This window comes from Schistocerca gregaria, chromosome 2 (genome assembly GCF_023897955.1).
Source record: "Schistocerca gregaria isolate iqSchGreg1 chromosome 2, iqSchGreg1.2, whole genome shotgun sequence".
Taxonomy (NCBI): Eukaryota; Metazoa; Arthropoda; class Insecta; order Orthoptera; family Acrididae; genus Schistocerca; species Schistocerca gregaria.
Window position 1 is genome coordinate 361,592,166 of NC_064921.1, and position 26,806 is coordinate 361,618,971.

A 26,806-nucleotide genomic window follows, 5' to 3' on the forward strand; every position below is an offset into this window, starting at 1 on the left:
TGTGGTGGCAGGTACCAGGTCACAACTTTTTCAAGCCAAGTGCATGTCTTAGCCAGGTGGTAGAGGATATAGGTTCCTTGTGCAAGGGTTTCTCAAAGCAGGATCATTTGATGATAGTGCGTGGAGTGGGAAACAGTATTGATAAGGATCAGGGCTACAGTATTGAGTGTGACCTGGTGAAAATAGCCTCTGTAACGACCCATACCAATGTTGGGCTGGTGCCTGCTTTTGTGCAGCATTATCAGTCCCAGTTGAATCACTCTGTCAGGAGGGTAAATATGTAGTTGTATCAGTTGCATAGGGCGGCCACTCTGTCAGACATGGGATTGGTTTCTGTTGAGGCTATTGATAGGGGGGATTTCACAAGGCATGGCCTACACCTCAATAGGACAGGGAAGGGTAAACTGGCAGGGTTGTAAGCAAAATCCATAAGGGGGGACACTAGTACTCATGGATGTACCTCTTTTTTAGACTAATATCAGTGTCCAATGAGAAGTTCAGGCAGGCAGGTAGGTGCTAAAGAGGTCCAAAACTCACAAGAGTCTCACAACAGTAAAGTAAATAAAAATGTTACCATATTTAACCAAACTATTGGTGGATTAAAGGAAGAAGTAGATTCTCACATAAGTAAAATAAAAAATAATGTTACCATTTCCCACCAAAATATTCCAGGATTGAAAAATAAAATACATGAGCTCCTGGTTTGTTTGAATGACATTGAATCTGATAATGTAATAGGTATACTGTGCCTGTCTGAGCATCACATTGTGTCTGATATGTAAAAGGTAAATATCAGTGGTTATAAACTAGCTGCACATATGAGGAGAGGGAATAAGGTGAGAGGAGGAGTTGCCACATATGTCAAAAGTTATCACTATTAAAAAAGCTTAGATCCAAAAAAAGTTTTGTCTAGAGCAACATATAGAAGCATGTGCCTGTCAACTTAAACTGAATTAGGGCTCTTTTATAATTGTAACAGTATATAGGTCCCCTTCAGGAAACTTTCATTTATTCCTGGAAAACTTGGATGCCTTGTTGTGCTAAGATAGGGGAAAGCAAATTATATTTGTGGGGACTTCAATGTTGATTAACTGAAAGAGTGTGTAATATGAAGAATGACCTGGAAGTCTTGCTTGGTTCTTTCAATTTGACATCTGTCATTTATTTTCTTACTCGGGTAGTAAAGGACAGCAGCACATTGATAGATAACACATTTATAGACCAAGATAAGTATAAAAACATAAATTCTTGTCCTTTTGAGAATGGCCTTTCTGATCACGGTGCTCAGCTATTTACAGTATATGACATAGATCCATTCAGTAATTCAAAACTACCCTCCAAAGTTGTGCGTTCAGTTAATGACTCAACAATTAGAAATTTCAGCAAAAATCTTCAGCAGTTAGACTGAGGTGAGGTGTACAAGGAACCTGATGCTAATTTAAAATATAGCTTATTTCATGATACACTTGTAAGAGAATTTGAAAACTGCTTTCCCAAGAAAGTAGTTCTATAAAAACTACTGTGCTACATTAAGAAAGATTATTAAAAACTCCAGAAGCATGTGCATCATGTCTGGGATTAATATCCCTGATAACAAAATCAAAACAATATGGAATATTATTACAATGGATACAGGGTAACTAAGAGTTACAGGATGATGGCATTACCATCAAAGTGAATGGAAACTTGACAAACAACGAGCTGGAGGTTGAAAACATTTTGAATAATCATTTTTAAATGTTGAAGAGAAAATCAGATCTAAATGTTCATTAGAAGAAACAAGGCAGTTAATAGAAGAGGCCTTACCCACACATTTTGATACAATTGAAATTCCACCCACCTCTTCTTCTGAAATTAGGAAGATAATAAACTCTCTCAAGAATAAAAGCTCACATGGAATTGATGGCATTTCCAGCAGAATAATAAAAGCTTGTTCCCAAGAGATAAGTGGGATTCTTAGCCACGTATGTAATTGCTCTCTGAAGAAGGGTAATTTCCCAGATAGACTGAAGTATGCCATTGTTAAACCACTGCATAAAAAGGGGGATACGTCTGATGTCAACAACTACTGCCCAATCTCTCTTCTGAGTGCCTTATCCAAAATTCTTGAAAAAGTAATGTATTGTACAGTAGCTTCAAATAAAATTGTAACAAAATGTCAGTTTAGTTTCCAGACAGGTTTTTCAACAGAAAATGCTATATATCCTTACACTAATGAAATATTAAATGCTCTGAGTAACAGGAAGTCACCAATTGGGATTTTTTGTGATCTCTCAAAGGCTTTTGATTGTGTAAATCATGGAATACTTCTAGATAAGCTCAAGTATTGTGGTATAAATGGGACAGAGGTCAAATGGTTTAAATCATACCTAACTGGAAGAGTGCAGAAAGTTGAAATAAGCAATTCACATAATATACAAAAAAAACTGGTGATTTCTCAAACTGGGGAACAATCAAGAATGGGGTGCCGCAAGGTTTGATCTTGGTTCCTCTGCTGTTCTTACTATATATATTAATGACTTGCCATTCTATATTCACGAAGATACAAAGCTGGTACTTTTTGCTGATGATACAAGTACAACTATCACACCCAACAGACAAGAATTAACTGATAAAATTGTAAACAATGTTTTTCAGAAAATCATTAAGTGGTTCTCTGCATATGGGCTCTCATTAAACTTTGACAAAACACAGTATATACAGTTCCACACAGTAAATGGAATGACACCATTAATAAATATAGACTTTGATCAGCAATCAGTAGCTAAGGTAGATTATTCGAAAGTTCTAGGTGTATGCATTGATGAGGGGTTGAACTGGAAAAAACACACTGAAGATCTGTTGAAACGTTTGAGTTCAGTTACTTATGTTATTAGGGTCATTGCAAATTTTGGCGATATACATGTCAGTAAATTAGCTTACCATGCCTATTTTCATTCTCGGCTTTTGCATGGCATCATATTCTGGGGTAATTCATCATTGAGTAAAAGAGTGTTCATTGCACAAAAGTATGTAATCAGAATAATTGCTGGAGCTCATTCAAGATCATCCTGCAGTCTCTTATTTAAAGAGCTAGGGATCTTCACTGTAGCCTCACAATGTATATATTCACTTATGAAATTTGTTATTAACAATCCAAACGAATTCAAAAGTAATAGCAGTGTGCATGGATACAATACTAGGAGAAAGAATGATCTTCATTACTCAAGGTTAAATCTAACTTTGGCTCAGAAGGGGGTAAATTATGCTGCCACAAAAGTCTTTGGTCACTTATCTAATAGCATCAAAAGTCTGACAGATAGCCATATAGCATTTAAAAGGAAATTAAAAGAATTTATGAATGGCAACTGCTTCTACTCATTAGATGAATTTTTGGATATAGTAAGTGGATAATCCCCCCCCCCCCCCCCCACACACACACACACAAAAATATGAAGTTTTGTGTAATGTAATATCTTGTATTGACACCTTTTATTAATAACCTGACACATTCCACATAATTACAAAGTGTCGTATTCGAGATCTATGCAACAAGTACTAATCTAATCTAATTTGTGGTTACACACAGATGCTCACTTCACATGAAACTGCAATTTCATCAAGTTGAGTGAAGAATAGTACTGTGTTGCTTATTAAGAAATACATTATGCTGCACAATATACTGCAAATTTTCTTGCTTTCCTTGCAAACTGACCTGGCTTTCTGATTTGATATTCAGTTCTGGTTCTACAATTAAGTCAATTTATTTAATAAAAAGATGAATTTGAAGTTTAATTATTAACTGCAGTTACATTTCTGTAGGGAGCTGTGCCTGCCACTGTTGCAATAATGAAAGGCCAGATCAAAGTAGGATTAAACAAAGATATGATTGCAGAGTTGGCCTCTTCCAAAGCTGTCAAAACATCACGTCGAGATTTTCCATATGTTATGAGCAAGGTACTGTATGCAGCACTTTCAGTCAGTTTAAGTGATATTCCTAGAACGATCTTTATACTCTCATTTCCCACTGATTCAATATTTTTCTTTTCTTTTGCAGAAGTTGAATGGTGGTACAACTGTTGCAGGAACCTTAATAGTCGCAAAAGGAGTTGGTATTCACGTTTTTGCTACAGGTATGGCACATAGGACTAAAAATTGTGTACATAGAAGACTGACTGATTTTTCTTCTCTATTCCAGTGGTAGCTAGAAGATTTATTTTGTATCTGTAATTATGTCACTACCAAAGTTTAAATAATGTCATGTTGTTGTTGTTGTTGTTGTTGTGGTCTTCAGTCCAGAGACTGGTTTCATGCAGCTCTCAATGTTACTCTATCCTGTGCAAGCTTCTTCATCTCCCAGTACTTACTACAACCTAGATCCTTCTGAATCTGCTTAGTGTATTCATCTCTTGGCCTCCCTCTATGATTTTTACCCTCTATGCTGCCCTACAATACTAAATTGGTGATCCCTTGATGCCTCAGGACATGTCCTATCAACCGATCCCTTCTTCTAGTCAAGTTGTGCCACAAACTTCTCTTCTCCCCAATCCTATTCAATACTTCCTCATTAGTTATGTGATCTACCCATCTAATCTTCAGCATTCTTCTGTAGCACCACATTTTGAAAGTTTCTATTCTCGTTTTGTCCAAACTATTTATCATCCATGTTTCACTCCATACAAATACTTTCAGAAACGACTTCCTGATGCTTAAATCTATACTCGATGTTAACAAATTTCTCTTCTTCAGAAACGCTTTCCTTGCCATTGCCAGTCTACATTTTATATCCTCTCTACTTTGACCATCATCAGTTATTTTAGTCCCCAAATAGCAAAACTCCTTTACTACTTTAAGTGTCTCATTTCCTAATCTAATTCCCTCAGCATCACCCGACTTAATTTGACTACATTCCATTATCCTCATTTTGCTTTTGTTGATGTTCATCTTATACCCTCCTTTCAAGACACTGTCCATTTCGTTCAACTGCTCTTCCAGGTCATTTGCTGTCTCTGACAGAATTACAATGTCATCGGGAAATCTCAAAGTTTTTATTTCTTCTCTATGGCTTTTAATTCCTACTCCAAATTTTTCTTTTGTTCCCTTTACTGCTTGCTCAATATACAGATTGAACAACATTGGGGATAGGCTACAACCCTTTCTCACTTCCTTCCCAACCACTGCCACCTGGTTTCTTACAAATTCTAAATAGCCTTACGCTCCCTGTATTTTATGCCTGCCACCTTCTGAATTTGAAAGAGAGTATTCCAATCAACATTGTCAAAAGCTTTCTCTAAGTCAACAAATGCTAGAAATGTGGGTTTTCCTTTCCTTAATCTATCTTCTAAGATAAGTTGTAGGGTCAGTATTGCATCACATGTTCCAACATTTCTATGGTATCCAAACTGATTTTCCCTGAGGTCAGCTTCTAGCAGTTTTTCAGTTCATCTGTAAAGAATTTGCATTAGTATTTTGCAGTTGTGAATTATTAAACTGATAGTTCAGTAATTTTCACATTTTTCAACACCTGCATTCTTTGTGATTGGAATAATTATATTCTTCTTGAAGTCTGAGGGTATTTTGCTTGTCTCACACATCTTGCTTTCTCTGATGGTAGAGTTTTGTCAGGACTGGCTCACCCAAGACGGTCAGTAGTTCTAATGAAATGTTGTCTACTCCCGCGGCCTTGTTTCAACTTAGGCGTTTCAGTGTTCTGTCAAACTCTTCACGCAGTATCATATCGCCCATTTCATCTTCATCTATGTCCTCTTTCATTTCCATAATACTGTCCTCAAGTATATTGTCCTTGTATAGACCCTCTATATACTCCTTCCATCTTTCTGCTTTCTCTTCTTTGCTTAGAACTGCGTTTCCATCTGAGTTATTGATATTCATACAAGTCATTCTCTTTTCTCCAAAGGTCTCTTCAATTTTCCTGTAGGCAATATCTATCTTACCCCTAGTGAGATATGACTCTGCATCCTTACATTTGTCCTCTAGCCATCCCTGCTTAGCCATTTCACACTTTTTGAGACATTTGTATTCCTTTTTGCCTGCTTCATTTACTGCATTTTTATATTTTTTTGTTTCATCAATTAAATTCAATATTTCTTCTGTTACCCAAGGATTTCTACTAGCCCTTGTCTTTTTACCAACTTGATCCTCTGCTGCCTTCACTATTTCATTCCTCAAAGCTACCCATTCTTCTTCTACTGTATTTCTTTCCCCCATACCTGACAATCGTTCCCTAATGCTTTCCCTGAAACTCTCTACAACTGCTGGTTCTCTCAGTTTATCCAGGTCCCATCTGCTGAAATTCCCACCTTTTTGCAGTTTCTTCCAATAGATTGAGGTCAGAGTCCACATCTTCCCCTGGAAATGTCTTACAATTTAAAACCTCGTTCCTAAATCTCTGTCTTACCATTATATAATCTATCTGAAACCTTTCAGTATCTCCAGGCCTATTCCATGTATACAACCTATTTTCATCATTCTTGAATCAAGTGTTACCTATGATTAAGTTATGCTTGGAACAAAATTCTGCCAGGCAGCTGTTTCGTTTATTACCCCAAATCCATATTCACCTACTATGTTTCCTTCTCTTCCGTTTCCTACTACCAAATTCCAGTCACCCATGACTATTAAATTCGTCTTCATTCACTATCTGAATAAGTTCTTTTATCTCATCATACATTTCATCAATCTTTTCGTCATCTGCGGAGCTAGTTGGCATATAAACTTGTACCACTGTGGTAGGTGTGGGCTTCATGTCTATCTTGGCTGCAATAATGCGTTCACTATGCTATTTGTAGTAGCTTACCCGCTCTCCTATTTTTCCATGCATTATTAAACCTACTCCTGCATTACCTCTATTTGATTTTGTATTTATAACCATGTATTCGCCTGACCAGAAGTCTTGTTCTTCCAGCCACCAAACTTCACTAATTCCCACTATATCTAACTTTAACCTATCCATTTCTCTTTTTAAATTTTCTGACGTACCTGCCTGGTTAAGGGATCTGACATTCCATGCTCCGATCTGTAGAGTGCCAGTTTTCTTTCTCGTGATAACGACATCCTCCTGAGTAGTTCCCACCAGGAGATCTGAATGGGGGACTGTTTTACCTCTGGAACATTTTACCCAAGAGGATGCCATCATCATTTAATCATACAGTAAAGCTGCATGCCCTCGGGAAAAATTATGGCCTTAGTTTCCCCTTGCTTTCAGCCATTCATAGTACCAGCACAGCAAGGCTGTTTTGATTAGTGTTACAAGGCCAGATCAGTCAATTGCCCACCCTGCAACTACTGAAAAGGCTGCTGTCCCTCTTCAGGAACCACACATTAGTCTTGCCTCCGTATTCTCTCCCGGAGCTCTGCTATATCACATGGTAAAGGCGGTACATTCATCAGATCTTTAAAGTGTCCCCACAGAAAATAGTCACACGGAGTGAGATATGGTGATTGGGGTGTCCATTTCATGAAACAGCTGCCTGTTTCTGTAGCATGGCCGATCCATTGATGTGGCAGCTCCATGTTCAGGCATCCACGAACTTCACGATGAAAATGGTTGAGCCAGTGGTAAATGGCCTTCCTTGTTGGTGGTTTCTTACCGTACTTGGTTCTGACATTGATTGAACAGCTGTAGCACACTTGTTTTTGTCGAACTCCAACACACAGAAAGCTCGCTCTGCACCTGAACTCACCATGTTTGCAATTAGTGCTGACGATGCTGTTTCTGGTCAAAATGACATATGTATGGTATCTGTACAATGATGGTTCTTGTGCAATAAATAATTGAAAGTGTTCCCAGACTTTATGTACGCTACGAAAGAAGAGAATATTGTGGTTCTGTTGCACTGGGTTAGTGCATGGAGTGACAAAATGAAGACAAGGAAGAGGGCTACAGACTGCACAAAAAAAAAAAAAAAGTTGTTGAACAAATGAACAGAATTTTGATAACCTCAATAAAAAGGAAGTAAACATAAAATTAGGTTTTAATCCTATATAGATGGTGAAATCTTTAGATATATTCACAGAATTATCCAGTTCATGTATGTTTATTGTTATTTATTGTGTCACATTTCAGCATCAACCATCATGTGAAGAATAGGAAACAAAAAGATCAATCTATATTAGCTATTCTACAAACTAATTATTATGGAACTGTTGAATTCTTAAGACATACAAAAGAGAAAACAAAGATGCATACAATGTATCTCATCATATACTGTTCTGAACATACAATAGTACGTGCCAAACTGAGCTCTACAGCAGCTTGCTGAGGTACTAGCAAAATGTTGCTACAGGATGGCACTACTGTCGAATATGAATTGGCATACAAGTACTAGCAGAATATTAAACATCTGTAGTCCTACAAGAAAACATTTATGAATTGTACAAATGCAGGAATATTTGCTCTCCATTTAAAATAGGTAATATACTGTGAGTGACGAAACAGTGAGGCATTACTTGCAGCATTCTCTTTTCTCATTCTTACCATAAAATACAAAATTGTGAAATGTAATAGAAACAGTCAGGAAGCAAAAGGAAAGAAGGAGGAAGATGGATATGCATCTGTTTCTTCAATTTATGTTGTATAAAAATCAGTTGTGCATTGAATTGTCAGATACATATAGAAACTACGACTATTAGTTAAATGGAAGTTAATAATATAATACCTACATGCAGTGTCTAAAAGAGAAAAAAACATTCATATTACAGGACACACATGAAACTGCTAGAATCAGACTACTGTTTTAAAAAATTAATGAGAAGACTGTAAGAAAAGAGGGCATCACTGGTGTACTATTCTATCTGGTGTGAGAAGCTTCAAAAAAGTGTGTTGGCTTGCCTCATACTCATGCTCGGTCTTCAGGCAGCCAGTGTGTAGTGTTAAGAACAGGGATAGTGCCTCATGATGCAGCTCATAGCAAAGACTCTCATTTTAATAAATAATTAAATAATTGCATAAAGCAGAAAAGATTCATACTGAATTTATTATGCTCATTGAGCAGGTTATGTAGCCCTCCGTTCTGTGTGATTTAATTTTCAGTTCCTCTAGCATGTTAAGAATATCACTTTTGGGAGCTCAGTGTAAAATTATAAGATTATTTTCAGTACAACCCACTGCATATCCATCCCTACCTAAGTGCCATCTCGAAGCATTTTTGTTTATTTATTTATTTAAATGTCAAGTTCCATAGGACCAAATTGAGAAGCAAATCTCCAAGGTCATGGAACGTGTCAGTACATGAACTTGCAACATAAAAAGTAATAACAGATAAAAATAAATGTTCATGAACCTGAAAGAAAATCAGTCCATAAGTTTAAGCTAACGCTATCAGCAATACAATGAGAATCATCTTAATTTTTCAAGGAACTCCTCGACAGAATAGAAAGAGTGACCCATGAGGAAACACTTCAGTTTCAATTTGAAAGCACGTGGATTACTGCTAAGATATTTTAATTCGAGTGGCAGCTTATTGAAAATGGATGCAGCAGTATACTGCACACCTTTTTGCACAAGAGTTAAGGAAGTCCGATCCAAATGGAGGTTTGATTTCTGCTGAGTATTAACCGAGTGAAAGCTGCTTATTGTTGGAAATAAACTAATATTAGTAACAAGAAACGGCAGTAAGGAATGTACATATTGAGAGGCCAATGTCAAAATACCCCGACTCCTGAAAAGAGGTCGACAAGAACTGCCTGTTTCTCAGAAAAAAATATCCTTCTAGAATGGGAAGAGTTACCCCAAAACATAACACCATACGACATAAGTGAATGAAAATAAGCAAAGTAGACTAATTTACATGTCGAAATATCACTCACTTTCGATGCCATTCAAATAGTGAAAATGGCAGTATTAAGTCTTTGAACAAGATCCTGAACATGGGCTTTCCACGACACCTTACTATCTATCTGAACACCTAGGAATTTGAACTGTTCAGTTTCACTAATCGTATGCCCGTTCTGTGAGATTAAAACGTCAGGTTTTGTTGCATTGTGTGTTAGGAACTGTAAAAACTGTGTCTTACTGTGATTTAACATTAGTTTATTTTCTACAAGCCATGAACTGACGTCTTGTACTGCTCTACTTGAAGCCGAGTCAATGTTGCACACAACATCCTTTACTACCAAGCTAGTGTCGTCAGCAAACAGAAATATTTTAGAGTTACCCATAATACTAGAAGGCATATCATTTATATAAATAAAGAACAGGAGCGGCCCCAACACTGATCCCTGGGGCACCCCCCACTTGACAGTACTCCACTCAGATCCCACATCACAGCCGTTATCAACATTGTGAATAATGACCTTTTGCTGCCTGTCGCTAAAGTAACAGGTGAACAAATTGTGAGCTACTCCCCTTATTCCGTAATGGTCCAACTTCTGGAGCAATATTGTGTGATCAACACAGTCAAATGCTTTTCTTAAATCAAAAAATACGTCAAGCGTTTGAAACTTTTTTTTTTTTAGCCCATCCAGTACCTCACAGAGAAAAGAGAATATAGCATTTTCAGTTGTCAAATGACTTCTAAATCCGAACTGTACATTTGATAGCAAATCATGTGATATAAAATGATCAATTAACCTTACATACACAGCCTTTTCAATAACTTTTGCAAACATTGATGGCATAGAAATAGGTCTAAAATTATCTACATTACCCTTTCTCCCTTTTTATAAAGCGCCTTTACTACTGAGTACTTTAATCGCTCAGGAAACTGACCATTCCTAAAGGAAAAATTACAAATATGGCTAAATACAGGGCTAACATGTGCAGCACAGTACTTTAATATTCTACTAGACACTCCATTATAACCATGAGAGTCCTTAGTCTTCAGTGATTTGATTATTGTCTCAATCTCCGTCTTGTCTGTATCACAGAGGAGTATTTCAGACGTCAATCTCGGAAAGGCATTTGCTAAGAAATTTATATGATTTCCTGTAGATACTAAATTTTTATTTAATTCACCAGCAATGCTCAGAAAATGGTTGTTAAATACTGTACATATATCTGATTTATCAGTAACAGAAATATTATTACTGCAAACTGACTTTATATCGTCAACCTTGTGCTGCTGACCAGACACTTCCTTCACAGCTGACCATATGGCTTTAATTTTATCCTGTGAATTAGCTATTCTATTTGCATATCACATACTTTTTGCCTTGCTAATAATATTTTTAAGCACCTTATAATACTGTTTGTAATGGGATACTGTAGCTTGATTGTGACTACTTCTAACATTTTGATATAATTCCCGCTTTGTTCTACATGATATCCTTATCCCACTAGTCAGCCAACCGGGCTGTCCATTACTGCTAGTGCCCCGTTTAGAATGCTCTAATGGAAAGCAACTCTCAAAGAGCATGAGAAATGTGTTACAGAAAGCATTGTATTTATCATCTATATAATCGGCACTATAAACATCTTGCCACTCTTGTTCCTTGACAAGTTTTGAAAAAAACTATTGCTGTTGGATTAACTTTCCTATGTAGTTAGTAATTAAATACGACATTGGTTAGAGTACAAAAACCTTTTAGTGTTAAAATTTGTGCATCATGGTCTGAAAGGCCATTCACCCTTTTGCTAACAGAATGCCCATCTAGTAATGAAGAATGAATAAAAATATTGTCTATGACTGTGCTACTGTTTCCCTGCACCCTAGTTGGAAAAAAACACGGTTTGCATCATATCATATGAATTTAGGAGATCTACCAAGTTCCTTTTTCTTGCAAAATCATGTACAAAATTAATATTGAAGTCACCACATAGAACTATTTTCAGGTACTTCCTACAAAGTGAATCAAGAACCCTCTCTAGCTTAAGCAAAAATGCTCTGAAGTCAGAGTTAGGGGACCTATAAACAACAGCAATTAGAAGTTTAGTTTCACTAAATTCAACTAATGCTGCAAAACTTTCAAATATCTGTTCAGTGCAGTGTCGTGATACGTCCATCGACTCAAATGAAATTCTGTTTTTTACGTACAGAGCCACTCCCCCACCCCGCAAGGAACTCCTTGTGAAACAGCCAGCTAATCTGTAGCCTGGTAAAGGAAGCCTCTGAATTATCAAATTATTTAAGTGGTGCTCTGATATACCAATAATTTCAGAGTTAACATCTATTAGCAGTTCATTAACTTTATCTCTAATACCTCTTATATTTTGATGAAATATGCTAATTCCTTCTCTACTTGGAAACATTACATCCTCTGGAGGTGAGCCCTTAGTTAGAGGCACTTCCTTTAAGCAGGTATACCTATCAGCTGACTGCACACTGTTACCAAGTAACTTATAAGTACTCCCTGAAATCTCTGCCAATCTGACCTGTATACTTATTACTACAGTTCCCACAATGAATTTTATAGACACCTGATTTGGTAAACTTGTATGGTCTGCCTTTATATTATGTCACAGAAATCCACACATAGTTCCTTCTTTAGTATCAGCATGAATTAAACTTTTAACTGTGTATTCACAATGTATATATCACCGAAGTATATTCAACATTCTGGGATTTTCTGTCAACATCTTTTTTTTCCTTTTCCTTTTTTTGAACACTTTTTTTAACATCAAATTCTTTAAAGCCATTGCCATTGACAACTTGGACTATTATACTTCATTTCTGCTGTGTTCACCAGCCTATGGCTCAAAGATCTGACTATATGCATTTATGTACTTTCAGATAGCAAGAGTGTTTGCCACATTTAGAATTTTTAAATTCAAAGTGCTACCAAAAAGTTCCCAAAACCTAACACTAAATAAAATCACATCACACAAGATTTTTATTTGCCAACCAAAGTATCCCAAGTACTTGGAAACCGAGTGTCAGACATCACATTCATCAATGTTCATGCCCCAACTGAGGATAAAATAGATGAGGAAAAGGAAGAGTTTAGAACTATGATGACAGTGTTGGGAAATTTTAATGGAAAAGCAGGAAAAGAAGAATTCTACACACCAACTATAGGAAGGCGCAGTTTGCATGATGAGACCAATGAGAAGGGTCAGAGGATGGTCAACTTGGCTATCTCAAAGAACCTGAGAGACTTACCTTGAACACAAGAGAATACATAAGGGAACATAGTGTTCACCAGATGCAAGAACCACCAACCAGATAGTTCATATCTTGGTGGACCATTGCTATAGTCATAGAGTCATGGACATCAGATCATATAGAGGAGCTGACTGTATGTCAATTCACTTCCTCATTGTGTGCAGGCTTAAACTCAAGTTCACCTACATGCATAAGAAGATGTTGAATGTTGAGAGAAACTACAAGAAGGTGCCATTAAAGAACACTATTCTATAGAAATCAAAAACTGTTTTAGGTCCTGGAGACCCTGGAACCAAGAGAGAATGTGGAGGAAAGAGGAAAGAAATGAAGTCCACAGAACTAAGTGTAGCAGAGAATATATTGGGAAGAAAGAAGATAATGAAGAAGAGGAAATGGTTCAATGAGACATGCCAGAAGGCTACAGAAAAGAGAAGGAAGACGAGGGAGAAATGGCTAGCTGACAGGGAGAATGAGCAGAAAAGGGAACTTTTTATTAACATCAGAAGGGAGACAAAGTGAATCCTAAGAGCAGAGAATACAATATATTTAACCAGTTTACCAGAACAAGTTGAGGCAGAGAGCCAAAAAAAGAACTCAAGGCAATTCTTCCAATACATAAAAAATCAGAAATGTGGATTTCAGAGCTTAACTTTTTTCATAAGAGATGAGAACGGCAACTTGATAAATGACAAGGAAAGAATTGTAGAAAGATGGAAAGAATACTTCTCAGAACTGTTGAATCGCCCGGACCAAGATGAGATATTACCTGCAAACACTACAGAGGAAAGGAACGATGAAGAAGAATGAGAAGTTAGTGAAGAAGATGTGAAGATCACAATCAAAGGACTCAGAAACAACAAACTCTCAGGGGAGGACAGAATAATTGCAGAATTTATCAAGGAGGGAGGTGAGAGCTTACACTTAGAGATATATACACTGATCCAGTTGATTTGGGAGAAGGAGACACTGCCAAAAGAATGGAAATTGGCTATAATATGCCCAATATACAAGAAGGAAAGCAAAATGGAATGCGGTAACTACAGAGGAATCAGCTTGTTGAATGTAACGTATATTGTGCTGTCCATCATTATCCTCAGAAAATAGAGAACAACATACAGGAGTACAAAGCTGGCTTTTGACCAAACCAATCAACAATAGATCACATTTTCACACTAAGACAATTGTTTGAAAAACACTGGAGATATGATAAAGATATCTACAGCCTGTTCATCAATTTTCAATGTTCATATGACAGCATCCACAGGAATAGCCTGTACAATGCAATGCATGACTTCATAATCCCTGAGAAGCTAGTGAGAATGGTTCTAGCATGTATGGAAGGGTCAAAGGCATCAGTACATTTCTGAGGACCCACATAAGAAACATTCAAGATTGAGACAGGCCTCAAACAAGGGGATGCTCTCTCACGTGTTTTGTTCAATGTCATCTTAGAGAATGTAATAAAAGTGTGTAGGCAACAGCAGTGGGCTGGAGTAGAGATGGACGGTAACTTCAATTGTCTTGCATATGAAGATGACATAGTACTACTAAGTGAATCAAAGTATGAGTAGAAAGAAATGTACCAGAAAATGGACAATTATGCACAGAAGGTAGGGCTCATAGTGAATTGAGACCAAACAGTGTTCATGCAATTAGGAAGAAGGCAAGAGCAGGAAGAATTTCTCGAGATAGATGACAAGAGGTTCAAGAGAGTACACCAGTTCAAATACTTGGTATCTTGGTTTACTACGGACAACAACATAAAAATGGACATCAAGGAAAGAATAGCAGTGGGAATGAAATGCATGCATTCCCTCAGAGAGACGCTTGGCTCTAAATCGATCTCAGGTAACACCAAGATGAAAATCTACAACACACTGATATGCCCATCAGTAATGTATGGTTCAGAAACATGGAGCATGACTAAGTGAGAAAGGGAAAAACTATTAACATTTGAAAGAAGAGTTATAAGGAAGATATGGGGACCAGTTTTAGATAACTGAGTATGGAGGAGGAGAAAAAACAAGGAAATATACCTTCTGATGCAACAACCAACTATCACAGAGAAGATAAACTATCCTACAGAAGAAAGAGAGCAAAAGAATACAATGGGTGGGCCATGTAGCCCATATGCCCAATGGCACTAGTGGGGAAACCTAACACCAAATGCCCCATTGGATGACCAAGGCAGCGCTGGATGGATGACCTGGTGAAGGACCTAGCAGCCCTGGGAATTGAATTGAAGGCACCTGGAGGAACTGGGCATAAAACAGGAAGTAATGGAGACAGTTTGTGGAAGCAGCGCATGGTCTGCAGGGCCTGATTGCTGAATATCTATCTATCTATCTATCTATCTATCTATCTATCTTATCTATCTATGTAGTCCCTTTGGGAGCTCAGGCATAAATCCCAGCACTTCTCTCATTAACAGAATGAATCCTAAAAGCCTTTTTTAGTCAGTGTGTTGAACACCACTTGCAATTTATTTTGGATCTTCTCAGCTGAGTAAAATCTTCATCCTTTTGACTTCGAATTCAACTTGTGAAAGAGAAAGAAATCACATGGAGCCAATATGGATAAATACAATGGGTGAGGATGGATTGCTGTGTTGCTTTTTTGCTAAAAAGTTCTGCGCATTGGTAGCTGTATGTGGTCTCAATTTATTAGGTGGAGGATTCAGTCATTCCTGTGCCATGTCTCTGGACATTTCCTTCTCACATTATCCCTTAGGTGCTGTAGGACATTAACAGATGTTGTGGATGGTCCACCTATAATCTTTCACAATCACAATCTGAACAGCACTGACATATTCAGGTGTAATTCCGGAGATGGTCGTCCTGAATGTTTATCATCAGTGGATGTCCAGCCATTTGTGAAGCTTTCATCCAAGCCATATGTTTGTGTCTGGCACAAAACATCATTACCAAATTCTTGCAATAATATTTTGTGCATTTCTGTGGCTGTTTTACAAGTTTAAAACAGAATTTGATACAGCAATGCTGTTCTGTCAGGTCAACCATTGCACAACCATAAGCACAAGCATTGGAAAACTGCCTGCCAACAGTAAACATGTCCACTTAGTTAGTTAGTTAGTTAGGTAGGTTGAAGCCACTAGGCATACTCAGTGTTATTCCATGAGGGTATACTGATGCACGGAACATGTGTTACACTGCTCCTTGTTGTATTTGGTTTACTCCAGTTTGTAAGCATGGGTGATAGAAAATTTTGGGAACCTTAGGGTAGCACCCCATATATCAATCATATGTGCATTATTACTCATTCTGATGTTCCACATAAAAAGCTCAAATGTAATGTGCACAGCCTTCGTTGTCTGTAAGTGGCTGTGAGAGTGATTGCTATATTCTTTAAAGATTTTTTATACTGTGTAGTGGCGTCATTAGATCACACACTAAGATTGCACATAAATGTGGCAAAAAATTACTCCTGGCTATTTTAAAGGAGCCATACAGGCTTTCTCTTGAAATAATGTACATAAAACTGGATAGGCAGGTGGGGATTAGAACTCTACTTCGTTTGGACGTAAATGAAATGACTTAACGGTATACCACTCTAATCAGATTAACATTGTAAAGTACCTTTTACCAAGTATGAAAATAGTAAAATGTGTCCAAATGTAGCTCTCTTATGCAATTTTGATGTTGTTGTATTATGTATACTTTTGAACAGTGCTCATAGTTTCATGAAAGTCTAAACTCATGGTTACTTGTCCCACCAGAAGAAAAAATGCAACAGATAGATATTAGCATTATCAAAACATAGCAGTCTTATTCTGAATCAAGCATCGATCTCAAGAAATGACAGAAAGAAGCAAGGTTTATAAAACACAGAAAACACTTTTTATTTTCTGAACTATAGGAATTATGGGGTCACAAACAAGATATGTTGTTAAAATGTCCTGTTTTATTTGAAATAAATGAATTACTTCCCCTTCCAGCTTTTTTAATATTCCTCTCAAGTACCAAATGTTTAGTTCCTTATTGACCCTCTGATTTCTGGTTCTAAAATTTCGTTACTGTAAAATCATATTTAATCACACTTTGTCAGGAGTAATGAATTTTGTCCAATACATTTCAGGTGGCATTGGTGGAGTTCACAGAGGCGCTGAGGAAACAATGGACGTGAGTGCTGACCTCCTAGAAATTGGTCGTAGTCCAGTGGCCATTGTATGCAGTGGTGTGAAATCTATTCTTGACATTGAGAAAACATTAGAATATTTGGTAAGCCCAATAGAGATACAGTTAAGAATTTTTTAAGCTATTTTTCTACCACATACGAAGAAGACCAGCAACTTGCCATTTCTTAATGTAATTGATATTTAGATGCGTATGCTGCAAAGTACTGTATGAGTCTCACCATAAACTTGAAAGTCAGTTCAAAAATTGATAGAAAAGAGATTTTATTGCAAAAGGGTATGAAGCGATGATTATGATTCTGGAGGATTTGTCTCCAAAAAGTTGTTGGGGATGACAGGAGATAGCTAAACTGTAGCCCTTGCATTAATTCTTAACTGTGTAAAATAAATTTAAGAATGAATAATTAATGCTAATTGGGCAATTTAATGACATTGTAGTATGGTGAACTAGAATGAATAGTATCTATGGGAACAGAGAAACTATTCTCACTAAAACCAAATAGACCTTGGGAAATTACTCCGTTAGATACTTTTTTTTTTGTAAATTCTGTGGCTTTTTAATTGTTTAATATTATGACCAGAAAAGATAAACATGATATTTGCTCATTATTTATACCTATTTGCTCACTTTTTCATACACTTTCATATCCCTTTATTGTATATTCATTAACCTCACTCTTTTATGCATGCATACATTCAGTCATCCGCATTCCACACTGAGTAAATTGTAACATGACAAAGAATCAAATAATGGAAAGAATAAAGGTAACCACACTATGTATAGGAGCCATTGAGTGATTGACAAATACACAAACAGTATTAAAAATGGGTTTCTTGAAGTTTTATTGGTGGATTGAATATTCTATCATTTTTTTGGGCATGCATCTGGGATATTTTTAATTCATGTTTGAATATTTTGGTTGACAACCTTTCAGCTATTCTCATGGTGAACCACTTGCAGGTTTTAATTCACTCTACACACTGTGGAGCAAATGTGAATGCACTAGAGATAACACTGTTGGTATGACAAGAGTGTTGGTCATAGATTAAACTTGATGCATCTAAGAGTAATACAAAGCAAGTGCAGAATCAGAACATCCATAGTGCTTACAAAGTATTTTGCTGATAATTATGGATGGCACGAAGACTTAGAATATTTCCCTTGAAATCACAGATGTGAAGTAAGGGATTTCCATAGTTTGTTCAACTGTAAACTATTGTCTTGGTAGAGCAGGTCGTCTGCCCATTGTATTTCCCCACCTTCTTTGATAAATGTATTGACTTTATGCTCTTTCATTGTTCTTGCAAATTTTAAAGAAGGATAAGGTGGATATGATCTTCCTTCCACCAACCAAGACAGCAGCTCTTTTGTAATCAGTGAAGGATCGCCTGCTTTTTATGAAAGATGGGTGTGTATGAAATTCTTTGTGAATGTGGTAAAAGGTATATGGGACAGACAATATGCACTGTAAAATAATATTGCATTGAACACCAGTAATACACCTTCATTCTACTGCCTAATAAATCAGCAGTGCCTGAACATTGTGTTTCTAATGGCCATTCCATGGATTATGAGAAAGTTAAGATACTGGCCACAACCCGATTCTAATGAGATTCAATGGTCAAGGAAGCTGTGGAAATATAGTTAGCAGACAGTCTGCTCAACTGAGATGGGGCTTGTCAGATTGACAAATCATGATAACCCCCATTTCACATCTGTACTCTCAAAGGAAATATTCTAGGTCTTCATGCCATCCATAATATCAATAACACCCTTTGTATGCACTGTGGGTTCACTGATTCTGCACTTGATTTGTTTTATCCTTAGATAGATCAAGTTTATTGTGTGATTGATGCTCTTTCCATACCAACAGTGTTGTTTTTTGTGCATGTGAGTGTATTCCATAATGTGAAAAGCGAATCAAAAACTTGCCAGCTACTCGCATTGAGAATGTTTGAAAGGTTGTCAACTGAAATAAGAGAAGATGAATTTAAAGTATTCCAGATGCATGCCTAAAAAATGATGCACTATAACATTTAAATGTTTCTGAACTTTTCAACGACATCTTCACACACACACACACGCACACACACACACACACACACACACACACACACACACACACACACATTATTTTAGACTTTCCAGTATCGGAGCATGACAAAGAATTTTCAGACATAAGAAGTGAGTTGTATTTGTCTAAACTACACTGTAATGCACACTGAATATTGTGCATTTGTCAAAACTCTTGAATTATTAAGCAAAACTCCATAATTTATGCAGCTTTTAATCTATTCTAATAATGAACATTGTGGAAAATATGTTCAGGTACTATATGTTATATCCAAATAGATACTATCTAATTAATGAAAATTGAGATGCATTGGCAATTCCTGCATCATTTTAGATGCTCAAAATGGGGCAAGGAAATCACAATTTCTGTTCCTTAATGGTGTATTCAGTCACAATTAATAGTAAACACTGATTTTCACTTGTGTGGCATTCATTTAATAACATTAGTTTTCAGGTTCCTGAGGAATTTTTTTTACCATCCATACAGAATGGCTCTGGAATAGTAACTCAAGGCACTGGTCTGTCTGTAGTAGTTCTCCTAAGAAATCTCACACATGTACATACAGGATTCATATTTGAAGAACACATTGTGAATGTAATTCAGGTGATAACCCTAGAAGCATTCATGATTGCAGGTTGAGTGCAGGATTGATGTCCTAAAAAGGAGAGAATTGCCTTGACACATTTGTTTAGCACAATAAAATATTTTAAAAATTATATTCCTATAGCTTTGTGCAGTAAAAGGAACAAAGCTATGTGCGGATGGGTATGTGTGTGTGTGCGAGTGTATACCCGTCCTTTTTCCCCCTAAGGTAAGTCTTTCTGCTCCCGGGATTGGAATGACTCCTTACCCTCTCCCTTAAAACCCACATCCGTTCGTCTTTCCCTCTCCTTCCCTCTTTCCTGACGAAGCAACCGTTGGTTGCGAAAGCTTGAATTTTGTTTGTGTGTTTGTGTTTGTTTATGTGTCTATCAACATGTCAACGCTTTCGTTTGGTAAGTTACATCATCTTTGTTTTATATATAATCTCTCTCTCTCTCTCTCTCTCTCTCTCTTCTCTCTCTCTCTCTCTCTCTCTCAGAAAAAGAAAGAAATTATGATACATTACTTACATAGTACTGCAAGTGCAGCTGCGTAATGAAACAAGAAGGTAAATTTTATTATAAAAGTTCTTATTTCATTCAAACATTATGGTTTGTAGAATAAAATATTTTGGAAGCCTTTTGTGTTTCACATTAAATGACTATTATGTAACTAATTACTGAGCGAGGTGGTGCAGTGGCTAGCACACTGGACTCACATTCAGGAGGACAATGGTTCAATCCTATGTCTGGCCATCCTGATTTAGGTTTTCTGTGATTTCCCTAAATTGCTCCAGGCAAATGCCGGGATGGTTCAATAGAAAAGGCACAACCGACTTCCTTCCCAGTTCTTACCTAGTCCGATGAGACCGATGACCTTGCTGTCTGGTCTCCTCCCCCAATCAACCAAATCCAACCCAACTTAACTAATTCATCTACACCTGCATCATCTGCAGCCCGTGGTCTAGTTGCTAGTATTGCTGCCTCTGGATCAAGGAGTCCCAGGTTTGATTTCTGGCCGGGTCAGAGATTTTCGGCACCTTGGGACTGGGTGTTTATGTTGTTCTCATTATTTCACCATCATTCATGAAAGTGATGAAATGGACTGCGTAAATATTGGGAATTGCTACCAACACTGATAACCACTCAGTTGAGCACCTCACAGACCAAATATCATCATTATCATCATTGTCGTCATCATCATCATCATCGTAAATCTACATCATACTCTTGAAGCACACTAATGGTGTGTGATGGAGGGCATTTCTTGTACCACTAATTGAGCCCCCTTCTTTGTTCTGCTTGCGAATGGTGTGTGGGAAGAATGATTGTCATTAAGCCTCTGTAATGGCTCTAATTTCCCAAATTTTCCCAGCAAGGTCATTACATGAGATATATGTGAAAGGAAGTAATACATTGTCTGACTTTTTCCACCACACCTGTCTTGTAACATCTGCAAATGGAGTTTTTTGAGAATCTCAGTAATGTTATCACATTGACTAAATGATCCCATGATGAAATCCACCACTCTTCATTGGATCTTCTCTGTCTCTTCTACCAGTCCTACCTGATAAAGATGCCATTTTGATAAACAATTCTCAAGAACTGGTCGAACAAACACCTTATAAGGTCCTTCCTATGTGTATGAATTTAATTTCTGTAAGATACTTCGTATTTAAGTGTTACAGGGTTTAGGTTAGCATCTTACTTTTGTAGATCAGAAATGGAGAAAGGGGGAGTTGCCACATTCATCAGGAACTGTCATAAATTTAATAACATAGACATTCATAAATTTTGCCTAGAACAGCATATGGAAGCATGTACAACAGAAGTAGAATTTCACAAAAATATCCTTCATAATATTAAGTGTATATTGAGCACCTACAGGTAACTTTAATCTGTTTGTAAACCACGTAGAAACTGTACTGGCCCATTTAACAACCAAAAACAAAGAAATAGTGGTTGCTGGTGATTTCAATGTAGATTTCCTTAAAGGCTCTCCCAGTAAGAACTTATTTGAGTTAGTAACACTATCATTCAACTTAATTCCCACTGTATAGTTCGCGGTAGGCACTTGCTCACAAACAGACATTGATAATAGTTTTCTAGAAAAGTCCAATGAACAAAATTACATTACAAAATCGGTAGTCAATGGCCTTTCAGACCATGACATGCAGTTCCTTCTGTTAAATGTTAATACTGAACAGGATATAAAATCTGTTAAATCTGAGCTCAAGAGGGTAATCAATAAGCCAAAAATTGATTATTTTAGGACACACCTCAGAGACATTCACTGGGCTGACGTTTACAGTGCTCATGGCGTGAATGAAAAATATAACACTTATGCTAATACAGTGCTTACCTTATTCGGACACTGTTTACCCCAAAACTTACCAAGGTTAGAGCAAAGTCTACAAAGAAGCCATGGATTACTCAAGGAATAGGGGTATCTTGTAAAACAAAAAGAAAACTGTATCTGTCAATCCGAAATAGTTCTGATGTTGATGCTATAGCACATTACAAGAAATACTGCAAAATATTAAAGAAAAGCAAATATATTACAAGGAAAAGATAGTCATATCAGATAACAAAATAAAGACAATATCGGGTATAGTGAAGGAAGAGACTGCTAGAACCAGACATGAAGAGGAACAAATAGCATTAAGAGTAAATGATACGTTGGTGACAGACGTGTATAGTGTTGCAGAACTTTTTAACAAACATTTTATAACTGTTACTGAAAAGATGGGGTTGTCAGGTTCAGTAGATGCTGCTATGGAATACCTCAGACCAGACATTTCAAGTAACCTCCATAATGTGAATTTGACCCTCACTACCCTAACAGAATTAATGTCCATCACAAAATTTTTAAAATCGAAAACATCTAGTGGGTATGATGAAATATCAACAAAGTTAATTAAAGAATGTGATTCTGAGCTAAGTAACATATTAAGCACCTGTGTAACCAGTCGTTTATCAGTGGAATATTTCCTGAATGGTTGAAATATGCTGAAGTTAAGCCACTGTTTAAGAAGAGAGATAAAGAAATAGCATCAAATTTCCATCCAATTTCACTGTTGCCAGCATTCTCAAAAATTTTAGAAAGAGTAATGTACAGTCGGCTTTATAACCATCTTATCTCAAATAACATACTATCAAAGTCACAGATTGGATCTCTAAAAGATTCTGACATTGAGAAGGCTATCTACACTTATAGTGAAAATGTGCTTAATTCATTAGACAAAAAATTGCAGGCAACTGGTATATTTTGTGATCTGTCAAAGGCATTTGACTGTGTAAATCACAATATCCTTTGAAGTAAATTTGAATATTATAGTGTAACTGGAAATGCTGCAAAATGGTTCAAATCTTATAGCTCTGGCAGGAAACAAAGGTTGTTATTAGGAAAGACACATGTATCAAGCTATCAGGCATCATCCAACTGGGAACTAATTACATGTCGGGTCCCACAAGATTCCATTTTGGGGCCCTTACTTTTTCTCGTGTATATCAATGACCTTTCATCAGTAACATTAACAGATGCCAAGTTCGTTTTGTTTGCTGATGATACAAACATTACAATAAATAGCAAATAAAGTGTAGTCTTAGAAAGATCAGCTAATAAAATATTTGTGGACATTAATAACTGGTTCCTAGCCAATTTCTTGTCACTAAACTTTGAAAAAACACACTACATGCAGTTCAGAACTTGTAAGGGGTATCCCATGAGTATATGTCTGACATAGGATGGCAAGAAGATAGAAGAAGTGGACAGTGTTAAATTCTTGGGCTTACAGCTTGATAATAAATTCAACTGGGAGGAGCACACCACAGAACTGCTGAAGCGTCTTAACAAATCTCTGTTTGCAATGCAAATTTTGTCAGACATAGGGGATATAAAAATGAAAAAGCTGGCATACTATGCTTACTTTCATTCCATAATGTCATATGGGATTATTTTTTTGGGGAATTCATGAAGCCAAGCTAAAGTTTTCTGGGCATAAAAATGTGCAGTTAGAGTTATATGTGATGTGACCTCAAGAACATCCTGCAGAAGCCTGTTTAGGGAACTAGGGATACTAACTACTACTTCCCAATATATTTATTCCTTAATAAAATTTGTCATTAAAAATATATCACTTTTTCAAACCAACAGCTCAATTCATGGAATCAATACTAGAAATAAGAATAATCTTCACAAGGATTTAAAGTCACTTAGTCTTGTACAAAAAGGTGTGCATTATTCAGGAACACACATTTTCAATAACTTGCCAGCAACCATAAAAGCTTAACAACCAATGAAATTCACTTTAAGAGAAGCCTAAAGGATTTATTGGTGGCCAACTCCTTCTACTCCATTGATGAATTTCTCATTAAAACTAACTGATTTGTGTATGTATATAAAGTACAATCTAACTTCTGCACCATTTCAGTGCAGTAATGTGTTCATTGTAAATAAGTATTATAGTAGTTGTATTACATGTTTATTACCTTATAAATAAATAAATAAATAAACTTTTTTATTTTAAATTCAGCGCATTAGTATGTGTAAAATGACTCTTTCATATAATGTTCATTGAAAAATGATGATCATTCCACTTGAGACCTGTGGAATGGTAATTAGCTTATTTGTTTTAGTTGTCATGTATTGTTGTTTTTCTGATATGTTCCACATCCTGGAGGACCTCCTCACTATGGATCAATTGGAATGAAAGTAAATCTAATCTAATCTAATCTAATTAATCTTATTCTAGCAACTGCTTTTCCTACTATTTGTTTTATGTGGTCATTCCAATTAAGCACACTCTAGATAATTAAACCCAGATATGTTATTGTTGCTACTGTTCAAAGCAGTTTGTCATCAATAGTGTTGTACAGTAGTGGAGTTCTTTTCTTATGTATGCACAGTATGTTACATTTATTCATATTCAGTGTCAACTGCCAGAGCCTGCACCATTTGTCAATGCTCTGCAGCTCATTTTGCTAATTGATACTGTTTTCTGGCTTTGCTACTTTTGTTATAGACAACTGCATCATCTGTTAACAGGGCATCCAACACTTTCTACCAAATCATTTATATACATTGTAAGCAGTAACAGTCCTATCACACTTCCGTGGAGAACTCCGCAGTTATCTTCACATCTGTTGATTATGTTTTCTTAAGAGTGACATGTTGAGTTCTATCTATAAGGGAGTCTTAAATCCAGTCACAGATATGGCCCAATACTTGATAAGTTTATATTGTTTTCACTAAACACCAGTGTGGGATGGTGTCAAATGCCTTCCTGAAGTCAAGGAATATGACATCAACATGAGCACCATTGTCTACAGCACTATGGATCTAATGGAAGAACACAGTAAGCTGAGTTTTGCAAGATCTCAGTTTGCAAAATCCATGTTGATTTCTATAGAGGAGATTTTCATTCTCCATAAATGTCATAATTCTTGAGCATAAAACATGTTCCATAATTCCACAGCAGATTGATGTCGAGGATATAGATCTCCGGTTGTGCACATCTATAATACAGCCCTTTTTGAAAATGGAAATTACGTGCACTTTCTCCCAGTTGCTAGGTACCCTTCATTGCTCCAGCAGTACGTGATAAACTGCCGTTAGAAGGAGTGGAAGTTCTTTTGTATAATCTTTGTAGAATTTTAGAGATATCTCATCTGGTCCTGATGCCTTTCCACCACCAAGCAAGTGCAGTTGCTTTTCTATCCCACAATCAGTTATCTTGGTATTTTCCATTTCAAAGTTCCTACAGTGATTGACAGAAGAGACTGTGTCACAATCTTCTGCTGTGAAACAATTTTGGAAGACCAAATTCAGTATTTTGGCCTTCTCTCTTTTATCTTCTGTTTTGATGCCAGTATGCTCACTGAGTGAATGAATAGATGATATCAAACCACTAACTGATTTTATATAAAACCTAAATTTCGTAGGCTTTTTATTGTTTGACAGAATTTTACTTTAAAATTCATTGAATGCTTCTCTCGCTTTTGTTCTGTTCAGCTTTTATTTTTCAGCTAGGTTTTGATCTCTCTTGAATCTGAGATGAACCTATCTCTGTTTATGTAGCGCTTTTCTAACATGGCTATTAAACCATGGCGGGTGTTTCCCATCCCTTAAGATCTTGCTCGAGCATGTTTGTGTAAGGCACATTGAACAGTGCTTCTTAATTTTTTTCCATTTGTGCTCATTATCATCATTCTCATCTCTGAATATTTGATAATGAATACCCAGATACTCTGCAATTTAATACTGTCAGTCTTGCAAAGCAAAAATATTTTCTTTCCTTTCTTAACACTCCTCATAAAACCCATAGCCATAATTGTTGTTATAGCCTTATGATCACTGATATCTTCTCTATGACAAATGGTTAAAAAGTTCAGGTCTGTTTGTTGATAGGACATCCAAGACATAACCTTCATGTGTTCATTCTGTAACTGTCTCTCACATGAATCCCTGTCCCTGGCACCAGTTTTGATAGCATGGCGCACCCAAACTATACCTGGCAAGTTGAAGTCACTCCCCATTACAACAGAATGATCAGGAAAATTATTAAATATAATCTGTAAGTTCTCTCTGAAGTGCGCTAGCATTACATCTCCTGACCCATGTGATCTATAAAAGAATCCTATTATTATTTTTGACTGACTTTTGATGTTTGGCTTCACCCAGGTTAATTCATATTCGAGATCTGTGATAATCTCCCTAGATATTATCAAATTCCTTATTGCAATATATACATCACCACCATTGGTGGCTAACCTATCCTTATGATAAATATTCCAATCTGAAATTAGGATTTCATTGCTATTCACTTATGATTTCAACCAACTTCCTGTTCCTAATACTATCTGGGCATATAACAATGCTTAATAACCAGTACTAATTCTGGGACCTTCCTGTGAATATTCATATTAACCTTTCCTACAACTGATCTATGAGAAAGA

The 26,806-nt window shown here is 36.6% G+C and overlaps 1 protein-coding gene across 2 annotated transcripts in view; it reads left to right on the plus strand.

Annotated features, from left to right (window-relative positions):
- Positions 1 to 26,806, plus strand: part of LOC126337076 (pseudouridine-5'-phosphate glycosidase-like) — a 1,418,644-nt gene that overhangs the window by 69,170 nt on the left and 1,322,668 nt on the right. For both annotated transcript variants that reach the window (XM_050001420.1, XM_050001421.1), the window contains exons 3-5: positions 3,802 to 3,936; positions 4,037 to 4,112; positions 17,136 to 17,278. In XM_050001420.1, coding sequence (XP_049857377.1) covers positions 3,802 to 3,936; positions 4,037 to 4,112; positions 17,136 to 17,278 — 354 coding nt within the window. The remainder of the gene's footprint in view (positions 1 to 3,801; positions 3,937 to 4,036; positions 4,113 to 17,135; positions 17,279 to 26,806) is intronic.